A 21065-nucleotide genomic window follows, 5' to 3' on the forward strand; every position below is an offset into this window, starting at 1 on the left:
TACTGCGGGTTGTGATAAAAAAAAAGCAAGACTCCTACTGGTCACTGGCAGACCTCTCTGGGTCCTTCCAGCCTGTATAGTCTGATTGTTAGGCGCCTGGCTTTTCATTTCCTTTCCATCACACTTCAAGTCTGAAGCTCGTGGATCTGATGGAGAAATAGTTCAAAGATCTGAGAAGTAACTCTGGAACCAGAAGGTGCGGCAGGTTGCTGGCTGGCAGCTTCTGAGAGGTGCTCCCCCCGGGGCCCTGCTGTCTCTGATGGGAACTAGGTCACCTGAGAGCTTGCAGGACCTCTTATCGCGGAGAGAGAAGGGGAGGCCAAGTGGCTGTGAATGATTGAAGGATGCGAGTGCTTCTGAAGGTCTCACAGCATCTTGGACTACCCAGACCAGTGAAAAAAATCAGGGGGGGTCCTCTAGGACGGTCACTAGGTGGAATTCCCTGATGTATTTGAGGTTCGTCTCTGATCCACTTGTGGAAAGGCAATGGATGTGCAATTTAGCCACTTCCAGTGGCACCACCAGCCCCAGTACCAAACTCTGTCCCTACTTACTACCTTCACAGTGAGGGGCCTTGAAGGAGGGGCCTAGGGAATAGCACGCTTAATCAGTTCAACCACACACACACACATACACACACACAGCCAAAACCCAGAGCCATGTTGGTAAATGTATGGGGTTGCCAGAGTGGCCAGCGTGGGGGGTAGAGGGACTGTGGGGGGGCATGTGTGGTGTAGCGACCACTGGCAGAGGGTCCCAAAAGGGCACCACTGCACCAGGACTGACCCATGCTGGGCATCTGAATGAAAAGGGAAGCCCGCTGAGGGCTTCATGTAGGCAAAATGCCCAACCAGCTCTGAACCTTCCCTGTGGGCGTTATGACCCTTCTCTGGGGGATCCAGCCTTGCCCTGGATCAGGGCCTAGCCAACTGAGCCAATAATGGGGGGCTTCCTCTTTTGGCAGACCCCTCAGATGTCTTTACCTGAGGTTTCAGGGAGCAGAGAGAAAAGTGCCCCACCCTCCAATCTAAAAGCTGTTTCTGGTCTTTTGGGCAGTGCCTGGAGGTGGCACACCAATGCCTGCCGACACCTGGCGTCCAGGCCTTGTCTGTGGTTATTTGGGGCCCCCAAACTTGATGTTTCTCTCTACCAAGAAATTCCTGATGACATCAAGTGGGATAATAGAGATCACGTGGTACCAGCGACCGAAACTAAGATGCAGCTGCCCGATTAGCTCTCCACCAAACCCCCGGAACTGGGCCAGTGACAAGCAGACGTCACCTCTCCTTGCTCCCTCTCCATGTCCCCTCCCTCCTCTGCCCCAGCTGTGGGACTGACCACTCTCTCTTACACGTCTCTGCTGGCTTTGGTCGGGGATCTCCTCTCCTTCTCAGGGGGGCATAAGGGGCACTTGGGGCTGGGCTGTGTGAGCTGGAACCCCTGTGGTCAGGGCCCAAGGTTCTGGCACGTGGTGTGAGGCAATGAGGTACCCAGATTTTGGAAAAAAAAGGGCAATGGAGCAGGAGTCGGGGTGGGGCTCAGAGTCCCATCTTGCTTTTGGCCCCCTGGACACAAACTGCTCTGTTGTCTCGTTAGCAGGAGACCAGGCTTTGCTGTGTGGCCACAGGCAGGAAATAAAGATGGAAACAGGTATTTGGAGCCCCTGAAACTCTGGAACTCCAGAACTTCAGCCTTTGGACTCATCATATCCACACAGACGGACGGATTTCACCCCTTTGGAGGGTGTATGGTGATGGCCTGGTGGTCAGCTGGCTGACTCGTTCCTCCATAGCTCTTCCCAGCCTTAATTTAGGGGAGCAGAGCCTCCAATAAAGCCTGTCCCCCGTGTTCCTCTAAAGTGAGGACTTCCTCTTCAAACTAAAGACAAAGGTGCAGATATGCAAATGTGTGCTGGGTTGAGATTAGACAGGGCAGGCAAAACCGGAATCAACCTTCAAGGAGCTGGTGACCAAATTTTACTGCTAAATTTAGTTCTCAGGCAACTTTTGTTACATGGAGCTGTGGGAGGTTCTGCTCACTGGGAGGCTGAGAGGAGGGGACGGTCTCATGACTTCTCATGGGTGTGGCTTTGGGGAATGAGAAGGGGAGATAAGGTCACTCTTGGGGTGCCGGGGCAGGGGACTGAAGGGGGGCACATGGCAAGAGTTGTAGGTGGGTCAGGGGATATTTAAGAGAGGCTGGGGGAAGAGAGGTAGGATGCAGGGTGCAGTCTTGGCTGGTAACGCTAATAAGGCCATTCGCTAGCCCAGGCGCTGGTGTAAGACAGAATGTTTAATGACAGGCTAAATGGAGGCCTGGGGCTGAAAGGGGCTGAAGACCCACATGGTGAGGCCCATTACGGGCTCCTTGTCTGGGCAGGTCACCAGCTGTGCCCCAGACTGCCACGTCACTCCCTCTGACCACTGTTCCCTGCCTGGTGAGACAGACTCCCAGTGTTCACAGAACGCTGCTCTATGTGAAAATCTTAGTGCCTCTGGAGAAAGCATGCAGAAACCTTTGCCCAAGTTTCCTCAATCTCTCCTTCCTGTGCATGGCTTGGCCTACGTCTCCATAAGGCAAGAACCTGGTTTGCATAAAGGTCTTAGCTCCCAGAATGCTTGAAGGCCCCCTCCGCCCCGAGCGGCAGGGAGCAGAGGCGTCTGGGAGAGGCACTTACACTGGCCCACGGGACACCCGAGAGAGGGAAGACAGTCAGGAGGGGGACTCGGACAGAATGGGGGGCCACGGAGGCAGTGGAGGCTGCGGTGGCGGCGGCGGTGGGCGAGGAAGCCATGTGAAGGAGGCAGATGGAGCGGCGCCGGGGGTGGACGGACAAGTTGGTGAATGCACGGGGGGCAGCTCCCCACAAGCACAGGCCACGGGGGCTCCAGGGAGCCCGGGCGGAAGAGACGGCCGGACACACAGATGGTGGAACATCTGTCTGAGGACACAAACAAAGTGGAGATGGTCAAGGCGATGGACACGGAGCTGGCTAGGGACAGACCAAGAATGGCAGGAAGAAAACGAGAAGGGCAGATGAGGCTGGCGGGAGCGTGCTGTGTGTGTGTTTGTGTGTGTAGTGTGCCAGAGCAGCTATCAAAGGCTGGAGGTGCTGATTGGTCCCATCCCTGCATTCCGGGGGGTGGTGAACTCTGGTGGGCCCTGAATCGGTGGTGATCCCGTGCTCCCTCCAGGAAGGAAGGAGAGGCGTTCCTGGGTTCCATAGGGAGCCAGGACCCAGGGGTCTCCCAGGGTCTCTCCAAGATCCAGATAGGCAGGGAGAGAAAGGATGAGGGCCAGCCCAAAGGGGCATGTCAGGTGCCACAGGGAGCATGGTGGAGACACTACACTTGTCTCATGCCCAAAGGAGGGCAGAGACTAGTGTAGAAACCCCAAGTGCACATCTAATGGGAGTGAAACAAGCCCGCATTTCACGTGTGTGGCTGCAGTGTACAAATGGGCCGAGTCCTTGGACTCGGACCCTTAGGGGAGGCAGCCTCAGCCAGACCACAGAGCCTTGGAGGCCAGCCAGGGCCAAGGCCTGGCTCTGTCCCCATGGTCGCATGTCCTTGGTCCAACCACTAGCTCCTCAGTATCCTTGTCTGTAAAAACAGGATGGGAGAATCTATCTTATAGTGGTGGTTCCCAGTGGGGGCGATTTTGTCACCCAGGGCATATCTGGCAATGTCTGGAGCCATTTCTGGTTGTCATAACTCAGGGTGGGGGGGTAGGGGGGCACTGGCATCTCATGGTAGAGGCCAGGGATGCTGCTAAACATCCTACAGCGCACAGGACAGCCCCCCACAACAAAGAATTATCCTGGTCCAACTGACAACAGGCAGAGATTGGGAATGTTGACGGGGCCACACACACTGTGGCAGGAAAGCCATAAGCTCTGCAAACTGTAAGGGGCAATTATGGGTAAAACTGCATTTCTTTGATTCCAAGATGCCACTGTCTGTAAAACGCACTCTTGTTTTGATGACTGATTATCAAGCAAAAAAAAAAGGAAACATAGCCACGTTAAATAAACACGTTGACTTTAAGACATATCCTGACATCAGAAATATTAAAATGTAAAAACAAAAATGTGTATTTTAGAATCAAAGAATCTGGCACCACTATTACTATCATCACAGCGACTATGCTTCTTGGGACTCCAATGTTCTTCCTGTGCCTCTCCCGGGAAATGCCCCAAAGCCTGGAATTTCTTTGGTAGAGGATGGAGGTCAAAGCTGACCCACCCTGGGGGTCTGGGACATCTAGGGGTCTTGTGGGCAGACAGACGGACAGACAGACAGACAGACCTCCTGCTCCAGCCAGAGGTGGCATGTGAATGCCTCTGCAATGTGGTTTTACAATTTAAAAAATAACGGTGACAAAACGACACAAACTTACTTTTTCAGAGCTTCTCTCAGATTCTTAAATCTGCCCTCTGATGACACAAGCTTTTGGAGCTTATCAATCAAAGCTTTTGTCTAGAAGGAATTAGAAGCATTTACTAGCACACGGCGCACATCAAGCCCCAAGGCTCTGGTCCACATTCCACATGCTGCCCTCCAGGGCTCTGGAACCGCCTTTGCTTTGCCTCTTGATGGGGCAGGCGGATTTGGGGCCTGCCTGGGCCTGGGAGCCTCGCCCCTGAGCTCCTGAGGAGGCAGCCACGGTCCTTGCTTTGTGGGCCTGTGCTCATACACACATCTTTCAGAAACAGGGAAGTGGGGCGTGGGGGGCCTGAGTCAATTTTGGTCCCGGAAACACTGTGGGATCCTGAGACCTGGTGGTTTAGGATTTGGTGGGTGACTGCCAGCAGTCCACACCCGGAGAAGGGAATGGCCCATGTTTCATTATCACGCTCTTTCTCATGACTTGTCCCCAAAGCATGTGACCATCTTCTCACATCTTCACTTTTATGTATTAGGAACACTACCCAAATTTAAGAATCAAGAAAAAAGATGGCAAATGAACTGATTATCAAGAATAAAAGGCCTTGATGGAGCAGAGGAAACCCCAAGGCCAAGGGTCCCATCTGCCAAATGACCAAGCCAGGCCCGCCCGCACATTAGGCGGGAGCAGTTTCGGTGGCTGGAGTTTGTCTAAAGGGAGCAGGTGTGTGCCGTGGAGAGCGTACTTTCCCTGCGTGGCCTGGGGGAAACCCCTTCACCTCTGCTCCTTCATTTATAAAGTGGTGAGACAGATCAGTGACCTCCTTTCCTGCTCTGGTCCTCAAAATCCAGAATGCGGCCAAGAAACCACGCCGGAAACCAGCTGTGCACCCCGTGATCAGAAGGGCTAGCCAGCCTGGAGGGGACGCTGGCCACAGAAGCCAAGTGCACCCCTAATCTTTGAGCCCGATTTTTCTCTGAGAAATCTGGCCACAGGAAATGCTAAAAAGTCTTCATTCTGATGGACAACGAGATCAATGTGCACTCTTCAAGGGGAACAACCAGCAGAGCACACTGTTCAGGTCGGTCCCTTATCAGTGAGCAGAAGAAGCACTGTTTGGACTGACCCTGCTCAAAGCAGAAATGCATTCTGGATCTGGTGAGAGACACTTGCCAGGAGAGCACAGGCCACAGCGAGTCAAGGGCAGATGACTCAGCTCTCAGATTCCCAGCACGGCCTAGATGTCCGGGCCAACCTCTGCCCCAGGGTCTCCACCGCCCTCCTGCAATCAATCTCTTTCCAAAGCTGCACCTCTGCTTCCTCTCCTTTCCCATTCACCTGCAGAGGGATGACCTGATGTGGTGTGAGGCCAGAGGTGGGGACTGAGTGTCCAGAGACCTGGGGCCTCACTGGGCTCTGTCACCCACCCTCAGTGTGCCCAAGGGCAAGTCACTACTCCTCTAACCTTGCAGGGCCTCAGCTTTCACATCTAGAAGATGGGAGGGCAGGTCCAGGTGTTCCCTAAGGGCAATATCCTAGGTATCCTAGAATTGTAGGTGACACAGATGCTAAATCAGGAGGCCCCGGTGGCCACAGAGCTCCAAGTGAAGTATCACCATGCTTAGAGGCCATGAAAATGCACAGAGGGTATTCTGATGGGTGTGTTTTTTATATACACTTGGGACCAATTTGTGGCCCCAAGCTGGGCACACTTTGATTCTTTCCACATCCCTGTGCTTACTGTCTAGGAAGGAGCTTGTGGCCTGGGCGGCCACTGGATTTTCCCAGCTGCCACTTAGAAAGTGTGTTCCAACTTGAAGCAGCTCAAGTATCTTCTAGCCGGGCCAGGAGCTTCCATCCTTTGAGGTTCACTGGGACACTAGGGCCCCAGCATCTTGGGCATCTCTGCTGGAGTATGAACACCAGTGGGCAGAAATATGGGGGCATTAGGAACATGCCATTGAAACCAGAGACCAAGCAAGGAGCCTGCCTTGGAAGTAGTGTTAGGAAGAAAGATGACTATATGGCTTCCTAAATACCATCCCTTCCTGTTCCCCAAACAGAAGACTTCTGGACAGCCAAGGCTGCTCCCTCCCAAAGAGCCCAAAAGGCTTTTGTTTCTATTAAAATGCAGCCATCCTCCAGAGAGGAAACACACAAAACCATGTTAGTCATCCGCGTCATCCTATAGCAGAGCATCATCTGATCCTTTCCTGAAGGAAAGCTTTGTTTTCGAAGAGGATGGGGAGATGGTTGAAAGAAGAAAGGGGAAAGGGAGACCAGCAGGCCCAAACTAAACCAGACCGCTTGACTCTGGTCAGGCGCTGGACTGGACTCGGACATAACTCTATCCTGCTTTGGGCCAGCACGTTTAAGGGAATGATGAAAACTAGCTGCTGAGGCTACATTTCAGGTCCTCTAAGAAATGCTGCCATTTTGGTGGGTCACAAGTATCCATGGGATACTTGCAGAGAGAGAGAAAGAACTGTCCCTGGCTGGTGTTGACCAGGCCATGGCCATGGCCACCCAGAAGCTCTGGGAGCCAAGCGCTATGCAGACATACAACTACAGCCAGCTGAAGGGCTGAGAGAAGCCAGTGGGGTCCAGTCTACCTCGAGGGTGCAGGCCTGGATGTGCTTTCAGAGGCATCCTTGATTTTTGGACTAGGTTAGCTGGCCCCAGGTCTTGAATGACATGCTAGAATGTAGGCCAGGCCCCTGCCTTGACCTCTAACTGCCCTCGATTTGCACTTTCCTAAGAGAACAGAAGACTTCAGGATCATCAAGGCGGTTCCCTCCCAACTCCATGACAAGGGTGATGCTGGAGAATGAGGCCAAGAAACTCACAGAGCCCCCGGTGTGATGGGAAAGCAGAGCCTGGTCAGAGGGCCTCTGGAAAAGATGACGTCATTCTGATGGCACAGGGCAGGAGAAGAAAGATATTGACATGGAATGGGCCCCTCAGACTCTGCCAATAGCCCTGCCTGAACCTGGACAGGCCAAATCAGCCTGGAGGACTTGGAGGTTCTGCAGCAGCCTTGCTCAGCCCCAGAACTCAGGAGACTTCACGACATCGTGTGCCACGTGCGGCCAGATGTGCCTGCAGCCCTGCGCTTCTGTGCTCCCAGCCTCTGTTCTTTCCAGGACCCCACTAACAAGACCGGTATCTTCCAGTTATTGTCCTGACCTTGGCCTCTCTGCATGCTAAGAGGCAGGAGGCCCAGCCTCATTGGGCTGCAAGGGGTATCCCTGGCGCCCTCTGCAGTCCTGCTGTGCTCTGGGCCTGGGGGACTGGACAGCAGTGGAGGGGCAGCAGAGATGTCCCAGGGCTGTCCTGAGTTTGGCTGCTTATCTAACCAGGAGGGATTTGCGGACCTGCTGCCTGCTTAGGGGGTAGAATCGTGACCTGCCATTGGCATGAGGAGGATAGTGAGGAGCAGGGGATAAAGAGAACAATGAGAGGGACACAGAACGCAAATCCAGAGTGGCTCAGATGAGACAGGCCCCTTGGAGGCCCTGGGCTGCGCACAGCCCACCCAGCTGCTGGACCACAGACACTATTGCCAAGTTCTCGGTGCCTCTGGAGGCTTACCCTGTCCTTTGTGGTGCCTCCAGCCTCCTGCACACCTGCAGGCAGGAGAGCTGCCCCCTGATGACCCCAATGCAGGGAACCTCATTCCTGAGAAAGAATCCACCTCTGGCTTTTCAGAATTACGTTCTGAATGAATAAAGGTCAAACCCACATTTAAGATCACCAACTCTCCAGTGGGCAACAAGGACCAGCTAACTCTCTGGTGGCCAGAAGCCTGGTGAAATTAGAGTCCTGGGAAGGGACTTGCAGGATCATCTGACCACTATCTCAGCAACCTGCAGATCTGGACGGGGATTCCCACGAGGCCATCACTCTTCTGTCCCAACTCAAGGAAAAGAGTGTTGGGACCAATAATCATGGTCTTATACTTCCCACTTTGGGGTATGAGTTATTCAGGTGGGAATTAAAGTCCCCTGAGTCCCAGTGCCACATCTGTGAGCCTGATACCCGGTCCCAGGTGATGCAGGAGAAGAGGTTCTCTGTTTTACCTGGGCGTGTTGGCCCTCAGCCCTGACCTCTGCTCACCCATGGATTCCCCATGGCCAACCCTCTGGTCTCCCCGTCCCAGCCCCAGCCCACCTCAGGCAGGCAATGGTGCCAGCTTCCTGACGCACCTGCTTGGAGACTTTGAGCCACGTCTTCTTCAGCCGGAAGATGGCGCTCCGGTTCATGGACGAGGTGATCTCCAGCACAGCGTTGTAGTTGTGTAGGCAGCGGCATATGTCGGCCACGGCCACCCACTTCTCGATGGCGCTTGCCCTCGCGCTGATGTCCTCGCTGCGGACGATTTCCGAAGCAATCAAGTTACTGATCTTTAAGTCCATGAAAAGAGACAAGAGAAAAGGAAGAGGAATAAGTATTGTAAAGAAGATAAATCACCATTATCTGCAGATGGCATGACTGTCTATTTGAAAATCCCGAAAGACTGAATTGGAAAACCACTAGAACTAACAGAGCTGGCTGAGGACTCAATATACAAAAGCGAAACCTTTTCTCTATATTAGCAATACCAATTAGGAAGTACAATGAGAAAGATATTATCTTCAAAATGACAATGGGAATCAGTAAATCACCTAGGAACTTAAATTAATGAGAACTATGTAAGATGCTACGTGAAAAAAAAGTTACTAAAGGTTATAAAAAGTTTGATAAATGAAGAAAAAGATCAAATTCCCAAATAGGAATGTAAATATGTCATTTTTCAAAACTAATACATGAATTTTGGGGCCGGCCTGGTGGCGCAAGTGGTTAAGTGCACGCGTTCCGCTGCGGTGGCCCGGGGTTCGCTGGTTTGGATCCTGGGCACGCACCGATGCACCACTTGGCAAGCCGTGCTGTGGTGGCATCCCATATAAAGTGGAGGAAGATGAGGCACGGATGTCAGCCCAGGGCCAGTCTTCCTCAGCAAAAAAAAAAAAAAAAAAAAAAGAGGAGGATTGGCAGGTGTTAGCACGGGGCTGATCTTCCTCACACACACACACACAAAAACTAATACATGAATTTAATGCAATCCAATAAGACATGCAACGGGAGTTTTCTAAAGAACTTGACAAAGTGATTCTACAGTTCACGTGGAAGGATAAAGAGCTAAAAAGAGCCACGCTCTGAGGGGATCTCCCGCCATCCAACTAGAGCTTGGACAGGACACAGCTGGAGGCATCACTGGTCTCACATATAAAGTAGCAGGGATCTCCAAGGACTCCTTTCTTCTGCCCCCACAGTAAACAATCACATACACACAAACAAGCCAAATGTGGGTTGAACCTGGAGCAGCCAGGGGGATGGGAAGCTGGGGCCAGAACATCAGGGAGCTAGAACTGCAAGGAGCTGGGGCAGCAGGAAGTGATGCGCTCCCTGTATATTTCTTTGCAATTTCCTATGAATCTATAATTATTTCAGAATAAAAAGTAAAAAAAAAAAAAAGGCCACTTATTAAAAAAAAGGTGATATAAGATGACATTATAGATTTCCATTTACAGATGAATAAAAACTGTAGGGGTCTACCACCAAGAAATCTTCTTAAAAACAATTTTTAAAGGACGTACATCAGGAAGAATGGATTGTAAAACTACTTAAGAATGGAAAACTACTGAAGAGAACCAGGAAGAAATGATAACACAAAACAGTACACAGAGTATAGCTCTTAATTAAATGGAAGTAGTAGTTAACATGTTTTCCACAAAGAAAACACTGAACTTAAAACAGTTTTACATATGTTATATTAATTTTTTAAATGAATAGATTAGTTAAGCCTTCCAGAGAATAGAGAAAAAAAGAATACCTGTCAATTTATTCTATGAAGCCAGTATAATCTTGATTCCAAAACCAGATACACAAAATACAAGAAAATAAAATTATATGCTTATTTGTTTAATATTCCAGGACCATATTTGGTTTGTCCCTGGAATGCAAGAGAATATTAGAGAAAAATCTATAATTGCCCATCCACAGAATAAAGGAGAAAAACCATATGACCATCTCAATCGGTGCACACAAAATATCTGATAAAATTCAATATTCATTTATGGTAAAAACCCATAGCAAACAAGGAATAGAAAAGAATTTCTTTAATTTGGTAAAGAAACAGACTATCCTAAATGGGGAAATATTAGAAGCTTTCTTTTTAAAACCAAGAACAAGGTCTACTATTGCTATTTCCCTTCAACACTGTCCTAGAGGGCTGGGACTGGAGGCGCCCTCATGCCTTAAATTCTGCTCCCGGGGCACCTCTCCTGCTTCAGCCTAGTTCTAGCCCCAATATTGGAGATCCTGGCCAGTACCACTCAATAAGACAAAGAAATAAAGGCAAAAGGACTGAGAAACAGCAAAAAGAACTGTGCCAGGGAGAGATTAAGAAACACAGTTTCCGGCCATGATGATCACCATCATGGAGGCATGCATTCTGTGTATCTGAAAAAAATGGTGGATTTTAACAAGCATGGCCAAATGCCAAGCAGTGACGAAGGCAGCCCTCCGGAGGGGGATTGCGTGGGTTCAAAGTAGTCTCTCCTGCTGTGTAATGTTGGGGACAACATTTAACCTCCTGGAGCCTTAGTATTTTTATCTATAAAAGGAGAATAACAGGATTAAATGAGATGGTGCTTATGAAACACTTAGCATAGCGCCTGGCCCATGGTACACATTCAGGAAGTGCTCACTTCATAGCCTCGTCTTTGACTTAACTTGAGTTCTGGACACACAATGGGGTGGGGAGGGAGAGGGACTTTTTTTGCTGCCTGGTGCTGTCGTTGGAGTTGTGTGTGAGGTGTGGTGAGACTCAGGGTTGTGCGTGTTTCCTGGGGCCTGCCGCCTCCATCACCTACTCCCTTGGGACAGATGCAGCTCTGGTCTGCTGCTGTGTTCTCTGCAGGGCTCCTCCCTGAGCTGCAACACCTGGGCCCTCTTGCCTCCTCCGCACTGCCAAGGACCCTCCCAGGATGGGGCGTGTTTGCCGGGGGCCCCATCCCCTGCTGTGGTGGATATGATGGGGCCCTGGCCAGGCGGTGAGGACAAGTGGAATCATGTGCTCCCATTTCTGGCCATCAACGGCTCTTTACTTGCATTGATGACTAAACTCAGAGGAGGAGGTGCCAAGTGCAAATGCCCTCAGGACTGTCACGAGGCTGGGAGCCCTGGTTCCCTGTGGCTGCAGGGCTGGAGTTTGGGCAAATGTACACAATTTGCTGGGAGAGATTTTTTCTCACAGCTGGGGCTCGCCCGCAGGGGAAGGCCACGAGCTCCCAGACACTAGTTTGGAGACCTCAGGCATTTGCCTTGCTTTCTTTATGTCTAAAATGTGACAACAGCCCCCATCTTTTAGGGGTGGAGTGAGGTTTAAATGAGATCATCGTGCTTATAAAGCACTGTCCTCGGCCAAGGTAAGACTTGAGTGAAGGGGCAGTTACTACTTCATTAAAGAACCAGGAGCCAAGGGAACGCCCCCTGCAGGTGTGAAGCATGCCCTGGAACACTCTGGCCCCCATCTGGCCCCCTAGTTTTTGTTGCTCCCATGTTTCCCTGAGAGGGGATTTCTCGGAGCGGGGAATATGTGATGCGCCCCTGTCTTAGTGCCCAATCAGAGTCAGTCCAGGCCTTTCCTTCTACACACACTACGCTGCTCTGCTGGTCCAGGGCTTGGTCCCATCTTGATGGGACAATGAGAGCTGGGGAGTCGGAGATCTAGGAAGAGGGGGCTGGAGGAGCCAGATACTGGACCATGCTGATCCTAGCCAGGGACACTCATGAGCGCTTGGCTCAAACCCAGCCTTGGTTTCACCCAGCTCTGTGTGGCCTTCGGTCTCTGTAACGTTATCCTGTGGGGCCATCTTCCTCACGGGCAAAGGCAAGAAAGGGGGAGAGGATTAGAACACGACTTCCAGGAGAGTTGAAGCTCCTAGCCAAAATTTCAGGAGGTGCAGAGGCTTCCGGATAATGTACTTATTAGAGGGAAGCTGTCTGTCATTTTCCAGCCAAATATCACTTGTTTTCAATATTAAGATGAGGGTTAAAAATAAGCATAGCAAGGAGGTCTTCATTCCTTTCTTTCCAAGATCTCTTTGCCACAGATTCACCAAAAACCTGCTCGGAGGAGTGTCTCCTCTTAGTACTCCCGTCTTGAGTGCAGGCTTGCTAAGAGCCAGGGCTGGGCTATGTGACCTTCCTAGGACCCTCTCAGGGTCAGCCCCGCTCAACAGAAGAAACTGAGACTGAGATGGAGCAACCAGCCCAAGGCCCCACAGCTGGAGTGGGGGCTGAAAGGACCCAGGTGGTCCGGTTCTAGCCAGGTTCTAGCCCGTTCTCCACCCAGCCCCTCGAGGGTCCTGTCAGAGAAACCCGGAGAGGACAGCTGCCCACCCCATACTCACGTCATTGAAATGCTTGGTGGTTTTCATGATGTAAGGGGTCCTCTCATTCTTTTCCAGTTTCATCCAGCCTTGTCCAAAGAACTCCCTGTAGGAAGGAAGGGCAGATGAGCTTAGATTTGCCTTGCGGACATCTTTGCTTTAATTTATATGCTTTTTGCAGTTGTCATTTCTGGAGGAGTAACTTTCTGCAGAGCCTGAGAGAGGAAGGGATCCTGGGCTCCAGTTTCGCTCTGCCTTGTACCAGCTGTGTGGCTTCAGGCAAGCCCTTCAGATCTCAGGGCCTTGGTTTTTTCATCTGTGGAATGGGAACAATGATCATCCTCACAGGGTTATTGTGAGGCTGAAAGGAGATACGGGATGGGAAGGCACACTATAAACTGTGAAGGGTGGTGGACACATCAGGTCTTGTTTTGCAGCTTGTTTCTCACAGAGGAACTCACATTTTAGAGTCACTTTGAAGAAGCTGGTCTGTGGAATAGGGAGGACAGAAGGCCTCAAAAAAGGGCCAGGTAAAGGATAAATGAGCCTGCAAGCCAAGCCAGCAGCGTGTTCTGCAGATGGTGACCTCATGGGAAGCCAAGGACCGTCCAAGCCTCCCAGGAGAAGCTCCTCATTTGACAGTGACCGTGAGGGACCTGGGCAGAGTTCTGTGGGCAGGAGGGGCCAAGGGGAGGCAAACTGTGTTTGAAAACATTCTGTTTCTCTTCCTAGAGGGGGCATATCAAGAATAACTGCTGTTTCTACATCCAGGAGACGTGGCAGGTTTCCAAACTGCCAACACTCCCCATCTAGGCGAGGTGGTGCCATGTTGGCAAAGGCCTTTGGGACTGCCAGGGGGGGCTACCTTTCTGGAAGGCACAGATCAAAAGTCCTGCAAGGATTCATAGCCTCAGATCTGGTGATTCTCATTTCAGGAAACTACTCTAGGACAGTTATAAAAAGTTCATAGAAATATTTAGTTACAAGATTTACCTCGGCTTTAAATATAAAAGTGAAAACTGAAAATAACCCCATGGCTTAATGCACTGTTAGGGAATATTGTGCATTTATTAAAAATGATGTTGACAAATACCATTTTGGTATACTGTTAAAGGAAGAAAGGGTGGTACAAAATTATTTAAGTAGTATAATTACAATGAACACTTGGGGGTGACTGACTATGGGCCAGAGCAGGTAATACCAGGCCTTGAGGCTTCTTCAAAATTCAGAGCTGTCCCCAAAGTCTGCTCCCGGGGGATGTGCGCACACACACACACACCCATGCACGTGTGCACATTTGCTCACATGTACATGTGTGCACACACATGAACACACACTCCTTTTCTAGACCTCCAGAACAGGAGTGCCAAGTTAGAGATGCTTCTGGAAAAGTGTGTGTGCGTATGTGCAGCTGACAGACGAGGAGAGAAAGGGAACAGGGATCCTCCCTCATCCCTGCCGACACATGCACTTTTGTTTCAAGCTGCGGAGAGTCCACGCAGCTCTGGAAGTCTACTGCACATGCTTCAGGGGTGCTGACAAAGATGCCCTGAGGAAGAGGAGGGAGGAGGGGTCTGGCCCCCTCACCCACTCACTCATAAGGAATCTTCTTGAAGACGAGGTGGTCCAGCAGGGTCAGCTGCTCCGCGATCTCCAGGGCTGAGTGGTTTTCAAAGGGCTCGGCCTTTACGCCTTCAGCCTGAGGGGAGCAAGGTCCTGAGTTAGGCCCCCGAGGGACACCTCCTGGCTTTTGGCCACTTCTTTGAGGAAATCTGTCTCAATTCTGGTGGGTGGGGATGGGGCGTGACTCAGATGACCTGGCCCACCTGGACAAAGGGAGCTGAGGAAACGGGATGAGGGGAGCTGGGAGCCGCCGTTTGTCGTGCTCTGTGTGTGTGCGAGGCCTGTGCTCTGCACTTCATGAGGATCACCATGTTTAGTCATCTCTTACCCTGCAAGGGAGCTACTGTTCTCCCCAGTGCATGCATGAGGCAACAGAGGCTTCCAGAGGTCAATGACCAGCGCAAGTCACTCAGCCGGAAACGGGCGACTGAGACCTGGGATGGGAGCCCAGGCGGTCTGGCTCCAGCTACGGTGATCTGTCACTCCCTCAGGTTCTGTCTGGGTCCACAACTGGCTCCATAAAGTTTCCTTTTAGATTTCATTAGCAGATATGGACTCACAGGTGTGATTACCTCCTGGGACAGTATTCCTGTTCTGTGCCCAGAAGACAGCTGTCTGACCTTAGTCTCAGCGTTACCATGTCGTTGGCCCCCAGGGCCACCCACGGACACCACCTTTAAAGGTGTCCACCACCTGAGCCCGTTGACCAGGAGAAATCCTCAGGAAACACTAGCCAGGGGACCAAGGTCCCTGTGGCAGAGATTAGATAAGAGGTGGACACACGGAGGCTGGGGTTCTTGGGTACAGAGATCACGGAGAGTCTCTTGGATCCAGGAGGGGCTGGAGGGAGCTGGAGAAAACTCGGGAAGGGGACAACTGTGCTGGTCTTGGGAGGAGCTTGAATCCACAGAGGGATGAGTCAGGAACAAGAATCCTCTGCCCCTCACTGAGTGGCCAGCTGGGCCACAAGGGAGGAGGGGCGCCAGCTACCCTGCCCAGAGGTCCCAATGGGCTGGGCTGAGTGCCCGAAAGCTGCACTGATCCCAAGCGAAGTGGGGTCCACCCCATATCAAGGGAACAAGCCATCCCTCCTAGACTACGTCTGCCTCCTCCCTCCTTTCCACTTCCTCAGCAAACAGTCACTAAGTCTGCACTGCCGGGGCCTCGCTTGACACTGGAGACAGGCAGACCAGACAACACGGTCCCTGGCATCAGGAGCTCCAGTCACAGGACCTGAGCAGGGACAGAGTGTAGGACAGCAGAGGAAGGAGCTCCTGCTCCAGCCCCCGCGTGTGTGTGTGTGCGTGTGTGTGTGTGTGGCAGAGTCACCCCGGGCCAGGAATGCTCTGTGCAGAAGTCCAGATGCAGGAGCGTGGGTGTGGGGGATGATGAGTTCTTAAAAAGGCAGCGGGGACATGGGGACGAGAGCAGCAGGTGCCACCTGAGATGCTGTGTTACAGGGTGAGGACCCTCATGGGGAGGGAGCCCCCAGCTTCTGAAGTAGATGCAGGCAGGCGGGCAGCTCAGCCCACTCCTGAAGGCCCAGGATGGCCGAACTGTCAGGGGCGAGGGCCAGTTTCTGGCCTGGCCTGGGGAGAGGCCTGTGGCGCTGGGGGTGAGGGATGGATGGCCCAGTGGCCCAGGGCACTGAGTGGCCAAGAGGCCTGGCCAGGAGAAGGTGTGCTGGGCAAGAAGGAGCAGGCAGCCCACTCTGCTCCCTTTTGGTGTGGCCTAGGAGGGAGGGTGACCTTGGAGGCAGAGGCCGGAACCGCCGTCTTCCTCCACCTTTCCCAGGGCTTGCGAAAGCCCCACAGCAAGAAGCCTCTCTGGTGAGGCCACTGGGGCCTCCTCCAAACTGGACGTGGCCCACGCAGGCTCTCTGGGCTCTGGGAACGTGTCAGGTCAGGGGCAGCTCAGCGGCACTTTGTTCTGGAAGAGCCTCAGGCTGTTCATGAAGGAACAAGGGGCCCTCGTGCTCTTGAGGGCTGAACATTCCAGCTGGCCCCTGCTGGGAAACAGGAGCAGAGTGCTGGCCGCTCCCCTGCAGGGGGGAGCCCTTCTCTCTCAGGGTTTACCCACTGTTCTGGCCCAAAGGATCAGTCTGGAAGTAGCAGTGTCTAGGCACAATCAACATCCCCACCCGAGGGCACGTGTGGGTTCCGGGGGCACCAGCCCTGCAGTGCTGCTCTCAGGGGGCACAATGGAGGCAGGGCGCTAGTTGCTCCATGGGTGGTCTCACCCATCGCCACGGCTGGGAGAGCCAGCTGAGGAGTCAGGAGAGGAAACAGGAGGGGAGCAGTGGGCCCAGAACCCAGAGTCCTAAGTCCTCACACTGGCTACTTAGAACAGACTGGAGGTCCCTCAGCCAGTATGGGGAGTGAGCCAGCTTGGGGCTGTGCAATCTCTACCTACAGGAAGGCCAAAGTCAGTCTGCCTTGAGCTTCCTTGGCTGCCATGATGGCAGGGGCTCGTGGTGGCATTCTGGGATGCATATCGCTGACCTGGAAAAAAAAGTGGGCCCAAGCCCTGGAAGCACATGAGACCATCATTCCCTTCCACCACGTGGAATACCACCATTAGCTCATATTTCTTTGCTGTAAGCACAGCGCTCCCCTGGGGTCCCTCACTTCTGGGCAGGCGGCAAGCTGCATCCCGACTCCTTGGCACGAGGCTGTGCCGTGTGCAGGATGAGTTCTGATGTGAACACCAGCTCTGGCACCCACCACGACCTTGGGTGAGTTGCTTCACCTCCCCATGCCTCGGTTGCCTCATCTGGAAGACGGGGTAAGGATACACACTTGTAGCACTGGGATAAGAGCACCTTGAGTCTTCAAAGGCCTAGCACAGCGCCGGCACACAGGCACCCACCAACCACAGTCCTGACTTCTTACCCTCCCCTTCCAGGGACCACGTGAGCAGAGAAGGAGCAGACGACTCAGGGAGTGACGGGAGGCAGAGGATGAAGAAAGGGAGGCGTTTTTGGGTTGAATTTTCCCCAACCCCCAGAAAAGATACGTGGAAGTCCTAAACCTGGTACCTGTGAATGTGACCTTATTTGGAAACAGGGTGGTTGTAGATGTACTCAGGTTAAGATGAGGTCATTAGGGTGGGCCCTCATCCAATATGACTGGTGTCTCCTATAAGTAGGGGAAGTTTGGACAGAGGGACAGACGTACACAGAGGGAACATGACGCAGAGACACACAGGGAGAAGATGGCCACGTGACAATGGAGGCAGAGATTGGAGATTGGCTGCCACAAGCCAAGGAACACGGGGCTACTGGAAGCCGGAAGAGGCCTGGAAGGATCCTCCTCTAGAGCCTTTGGAGGGAGCATGGCCCCACCAACACCTTAACTTCAGACTTCTGGCCTCCTGAACTAAGAAAGAATAAACTCCTGTGGTTTTGAATCACCAGTCTGTGGGACTTTGTTATGGCAGCTCTAGGGGGTGACTGTGCTTGGTTAGAGGGTCATAAAAGCAGGGATCCTGGGAGCCAGGGAGGCGGGCGAAGACCAGGGAAGACAGGTTTGGCAGGGGAGCAAGAGGCAGGCCCGGCTCACCATCTGCGTGATTTCCTCCAGCGTGATCTGGTTGTCACCCGGGTCCTCCTGAGTCAGAGTCCTAGGGGACGAGAAGGCTTGATGAGCCCTGCGCAGTCTGTACCCCTCCTCACCCCTGAGGCAGCCTCCCCAGCCCCACCGGCCTGAACGCTCTGCAAGCCCCCTGCTCTCGGCAGGCTCCCGCCCTCTGTCTCTGCGCTGCATTCCCTTTGTCAGGAGCCCTGTCTCCCTTTCTTCCTCACTGACTTCTTCTCGATGGTGTCTCCTCAGGATTCAGCACCCTGACCCTCCTCCTGGTGAAGTCCCCTCCTGGGGCTCCCTCAGCTCCTGGGCCTCCTGCAGTCCCAGCCCCGGCTCTCCATGCTGGAAAGGCTGTGTATGCACATGTCCCCGCTAGACCCGGGCTGGGAGCCCTTGCGGGCAGAGTGATGTCTGATTCATCCCTGTAGCTCTGGCACCCAGCACCAGGCTGGGCAGGAGGCTGGTGCTGCGTGCACGTGGAGAGAAAAGGTGAATGAGGGAAGGGGCCTGGAGGACCAGAGCCGCAGGAAGCGCTGAGGAGCCTTCCAGACGCGAGGGACAGCACAGGGTGGGAGGCAGCAGCGTGGTGGCCAAAGGCCCAGAGGTGGGACTGTGTTGAGAGGAAGCGAGGAAGGAGGCTTGCTTCCCGTGTATTTTGCAGCTGAGGACACAGTCACTCAGCGGACGTCCCACAGCAGGAGTGCGGGGGGTCTACCATTCAAACCAGGGCTGCCGACTCCACAGCCTGCTCTTCCCACGGCAACTCAGGCAGCATCCAGAACAAGCTCCCTCACCAAGGGGGCTCTGACCACGAGGCTCAGGGGCTCGAGGACCTGGGGCTGACTGTGTGTGTGTGTGTGTGTGTGTGTGTGTGTGTGTGTGTAGGGGGTGTGTGTAGCGGGCGGGTATCAAAGATGAGGGAGTCCTGAAAGAGATTCTAGGGCTCTGAGCCTGGGGAACAATGAAGCCTTGGGGAAGCAAGGTGGATGGTCTGGCAGGAGGAAGGCTGGAGCCTTGGGTCGTAGGCAGGAAGTGGCTGAAAGTCTGGATCACAGACAGCGACTGCAGGGCTCGAGGGGCAGAGCGAGTCAGCGGCTGAGAGCAGTGGGTGGACAGTGGTAGTGCGCTCGATGCCCATGGCATGACCTGCCAGAGCAGCAGCATGATCTCACCCCAGCCTCACTGCAGCCCCTGAAGTGGGTATTGTTCACCCGTTTTATAGAGGAGAAAAATGAGGCTCAGAGAAGCGCGCTTGCTCAAGGTCATACAGCGAGTCACTGGCTGAGCCAGCTCAGACATGGGACTGCCTGACCCCTGACCTCCACCACAAGAGGCAGCCTGGTTTGGGGACAAATAACTTAACTCAGTTCAATTCCACAGACATTCCCTGAGCACCTACAAGCAAGGGTGGCCAGCGCTGTCCAAGAGAACTCTATGCTGATGGGAACGCTCTTTATCTGCGCTGCGCAATGCCACGAGGGACATGTGGCTTGTGTGACTGAGGAACTGAATTTTAAATTTTATTTAACTTTAATTAATCAAGATTTAACAGCATATGTCGCTAGCGGCTCCCATATAGGACAGCATGGACTAGACAGGTGTCAGCAGCTGTGGACATGGCTGGAGAAGAAGGCACGGTTCTTGCCTCATGGAGGTCAAGCTCTGATGAGGAGCAGGGAGGGGGAGGAAGGACAAATGGACTACCCGCTCCAGAGCCTGGCTGCAGAAGGGGGTGCACTGCCCCAGGCAGCTCAGGGCTCCGGCTCCTCCCCGGCACACCTGCCTGAGGCTGTCCTCCTGCCTGGGAAGGGCGCTCATCACCTCCCTGCCTCTGGCCAGCCACATGGGAGTCCTCAGCCGGGGGCGGGGGCTGTGTACCTGATGATGTTGGCTGCAGCCTTCCGTTCCTGGGTCAGGAGCTCCGGGTCGTGCATGACCTCCTCCAGGAAGCTGATGACCTTGCATTTGAGCTCGTCGTTGGTCTCGAAGTCCTGTGGGGAAGATGTGACGGTGGCTCTGGCTACTGTGTTCTAGCTGCCCTGCAGTGGTCCCGGCCCCGGACAGAGGAGGAAGCTGCAGTTTCTATTCCGGCCATGGCAGGCTGCCCTGCCTCCTTCTTGTCACTGGCTGCGTGGCAGGCACCAGTGGAGCCTGGACACCCTTAGGTAAAAGGCACTGGGCAAGACCAAGCACCATCCCTTGGCTGACCGCACTCCTAGCCCAGGACCCTGCGAGGTACAAACCTACCCTATCCCCCATGCTGCAGACAGAGGTGGGGAGACAGAGGCCCCGGTCCCCTGAATGTCCTGGATCCCCTCCTAGGGGATTTGAGCAGGCCCTTCTGAGAATATCGAGGTGACACACCTGGGCTCCCTCCCACCCTCCCTTTGCTTCTCTGACACTCCTCCCGCTCACTCTGCCAGCAGCCCCTTTCTAGGGTGGCTGGTTCCGGGGTCAGGCCCACGGGTCCCCAGCAGCCCACCCGGGGCCCCACCCACCTGAGAGTGTTTGGAGACCCAGTGGCGGAGCACGTTCAGGACGCGGTTGGTAGCCGCCCTGCGGATCACAAACTCCTTGTCTCCGTTCCTCTGGTCGGGGGGAAACCCTGGTGGCACACGTGGCAGAGGGGAGAGAGGGTACATGAGGACAAGCAGCAGAGCCTGGCTCTAGTCTGGATCCAAACCTAGATCTGGGTGAGCTGGGGCTGCCCTCATGGCTGTGGGGCAGGAGGCCTATGGGCAGGGGACAGTGAAATATGTGACAGCCAGCCAGGTTCTGACCAGTAAGACTGGATGCCACGACTTCTCAGTGGACACAGTCCATACACACCCACCTCTACGGGACCTCTGCGTCTTTCAGGGGTTGCTGGAAGATTCTGGCAGCGTCTCCAGACAGGGCCGCACTGGCCCTCCACAGAGGTGAGAGCTCGCTGGGGCCCCTATCCAGCCTCTGCGGCAGGACCAACACCATGGGAGTGGGAGGTGGGGGGGGTGACTGAGGCTCCCATTGGTGGGGGGCTTCACTAGGAGTAGTTTTCCCA

At 53.6% G+C, this 21065-nt stretch overlaps 1 protein-coding gene across 4 annotated transcripts in view; it reads right to left on the minus strand.

Moving 5' to 3' along the window:
- The window catches only part of RASGRF1 (Ras protein specific guanine nucleotide releasing factor 1), a 110229-nt gene that overhangs the window by 6817 nt on the left and 82347 nt on the right, over window positions 1-21065 (minus strand). For 2 of the 4 annotated variants that reach the window (XM_004421884.3, XM_087428779.1), the window contains exons 18-24: window positions 20524-20630; window positions 19904-20016; window positions 18005-18065; window positions 14417-14520; window positions 12843-12927; window positions 8592-8789; window positions 4399-4478 (exon numbers count right to left, since the gene is read on the minus strand). In XM_004421884.3, the coding sequence (XP_004421941.1) occupies window positions 4399-4478; window positions 8592-8789; window positions 12843-12927; window positions 14417-14520; window positions 18005-18065; window positions 19904-20016; window positions 20524-20630 (748 nt within the window). Of the gene's footprint in view, window positions 1-2677; window positions 2942-4398; window positions 4479-8591; window positions 8790-12842; window positions 12928-14416; window positions 14521-18004; window positions 18066-19903; window positions 20017-20523; window positions 20631-21065 lie in introns of all 4 variants that reach the window. The other 2 variants (XM_087428781.1, XM_087428782.1) reach the window with 2 other exon arrangements.

The sequence above is a fragment of the Ceratotherium simum genome, chromosome 3 (genome assembly GCF_057802395.1).
Source record: "Ceratotherium simum simum isolate JZ-2026a chromosome 3, ASM5780239v1, whole genome shotgun sequence".
NCBI classification, from domain to species: domain Eukaryota; kingdom Metazoa; phylum Chordata; class Mammalia; order Perissodactyla; family Rhinocerotidae; genus Ceratotherium; species Ceratotherium simum.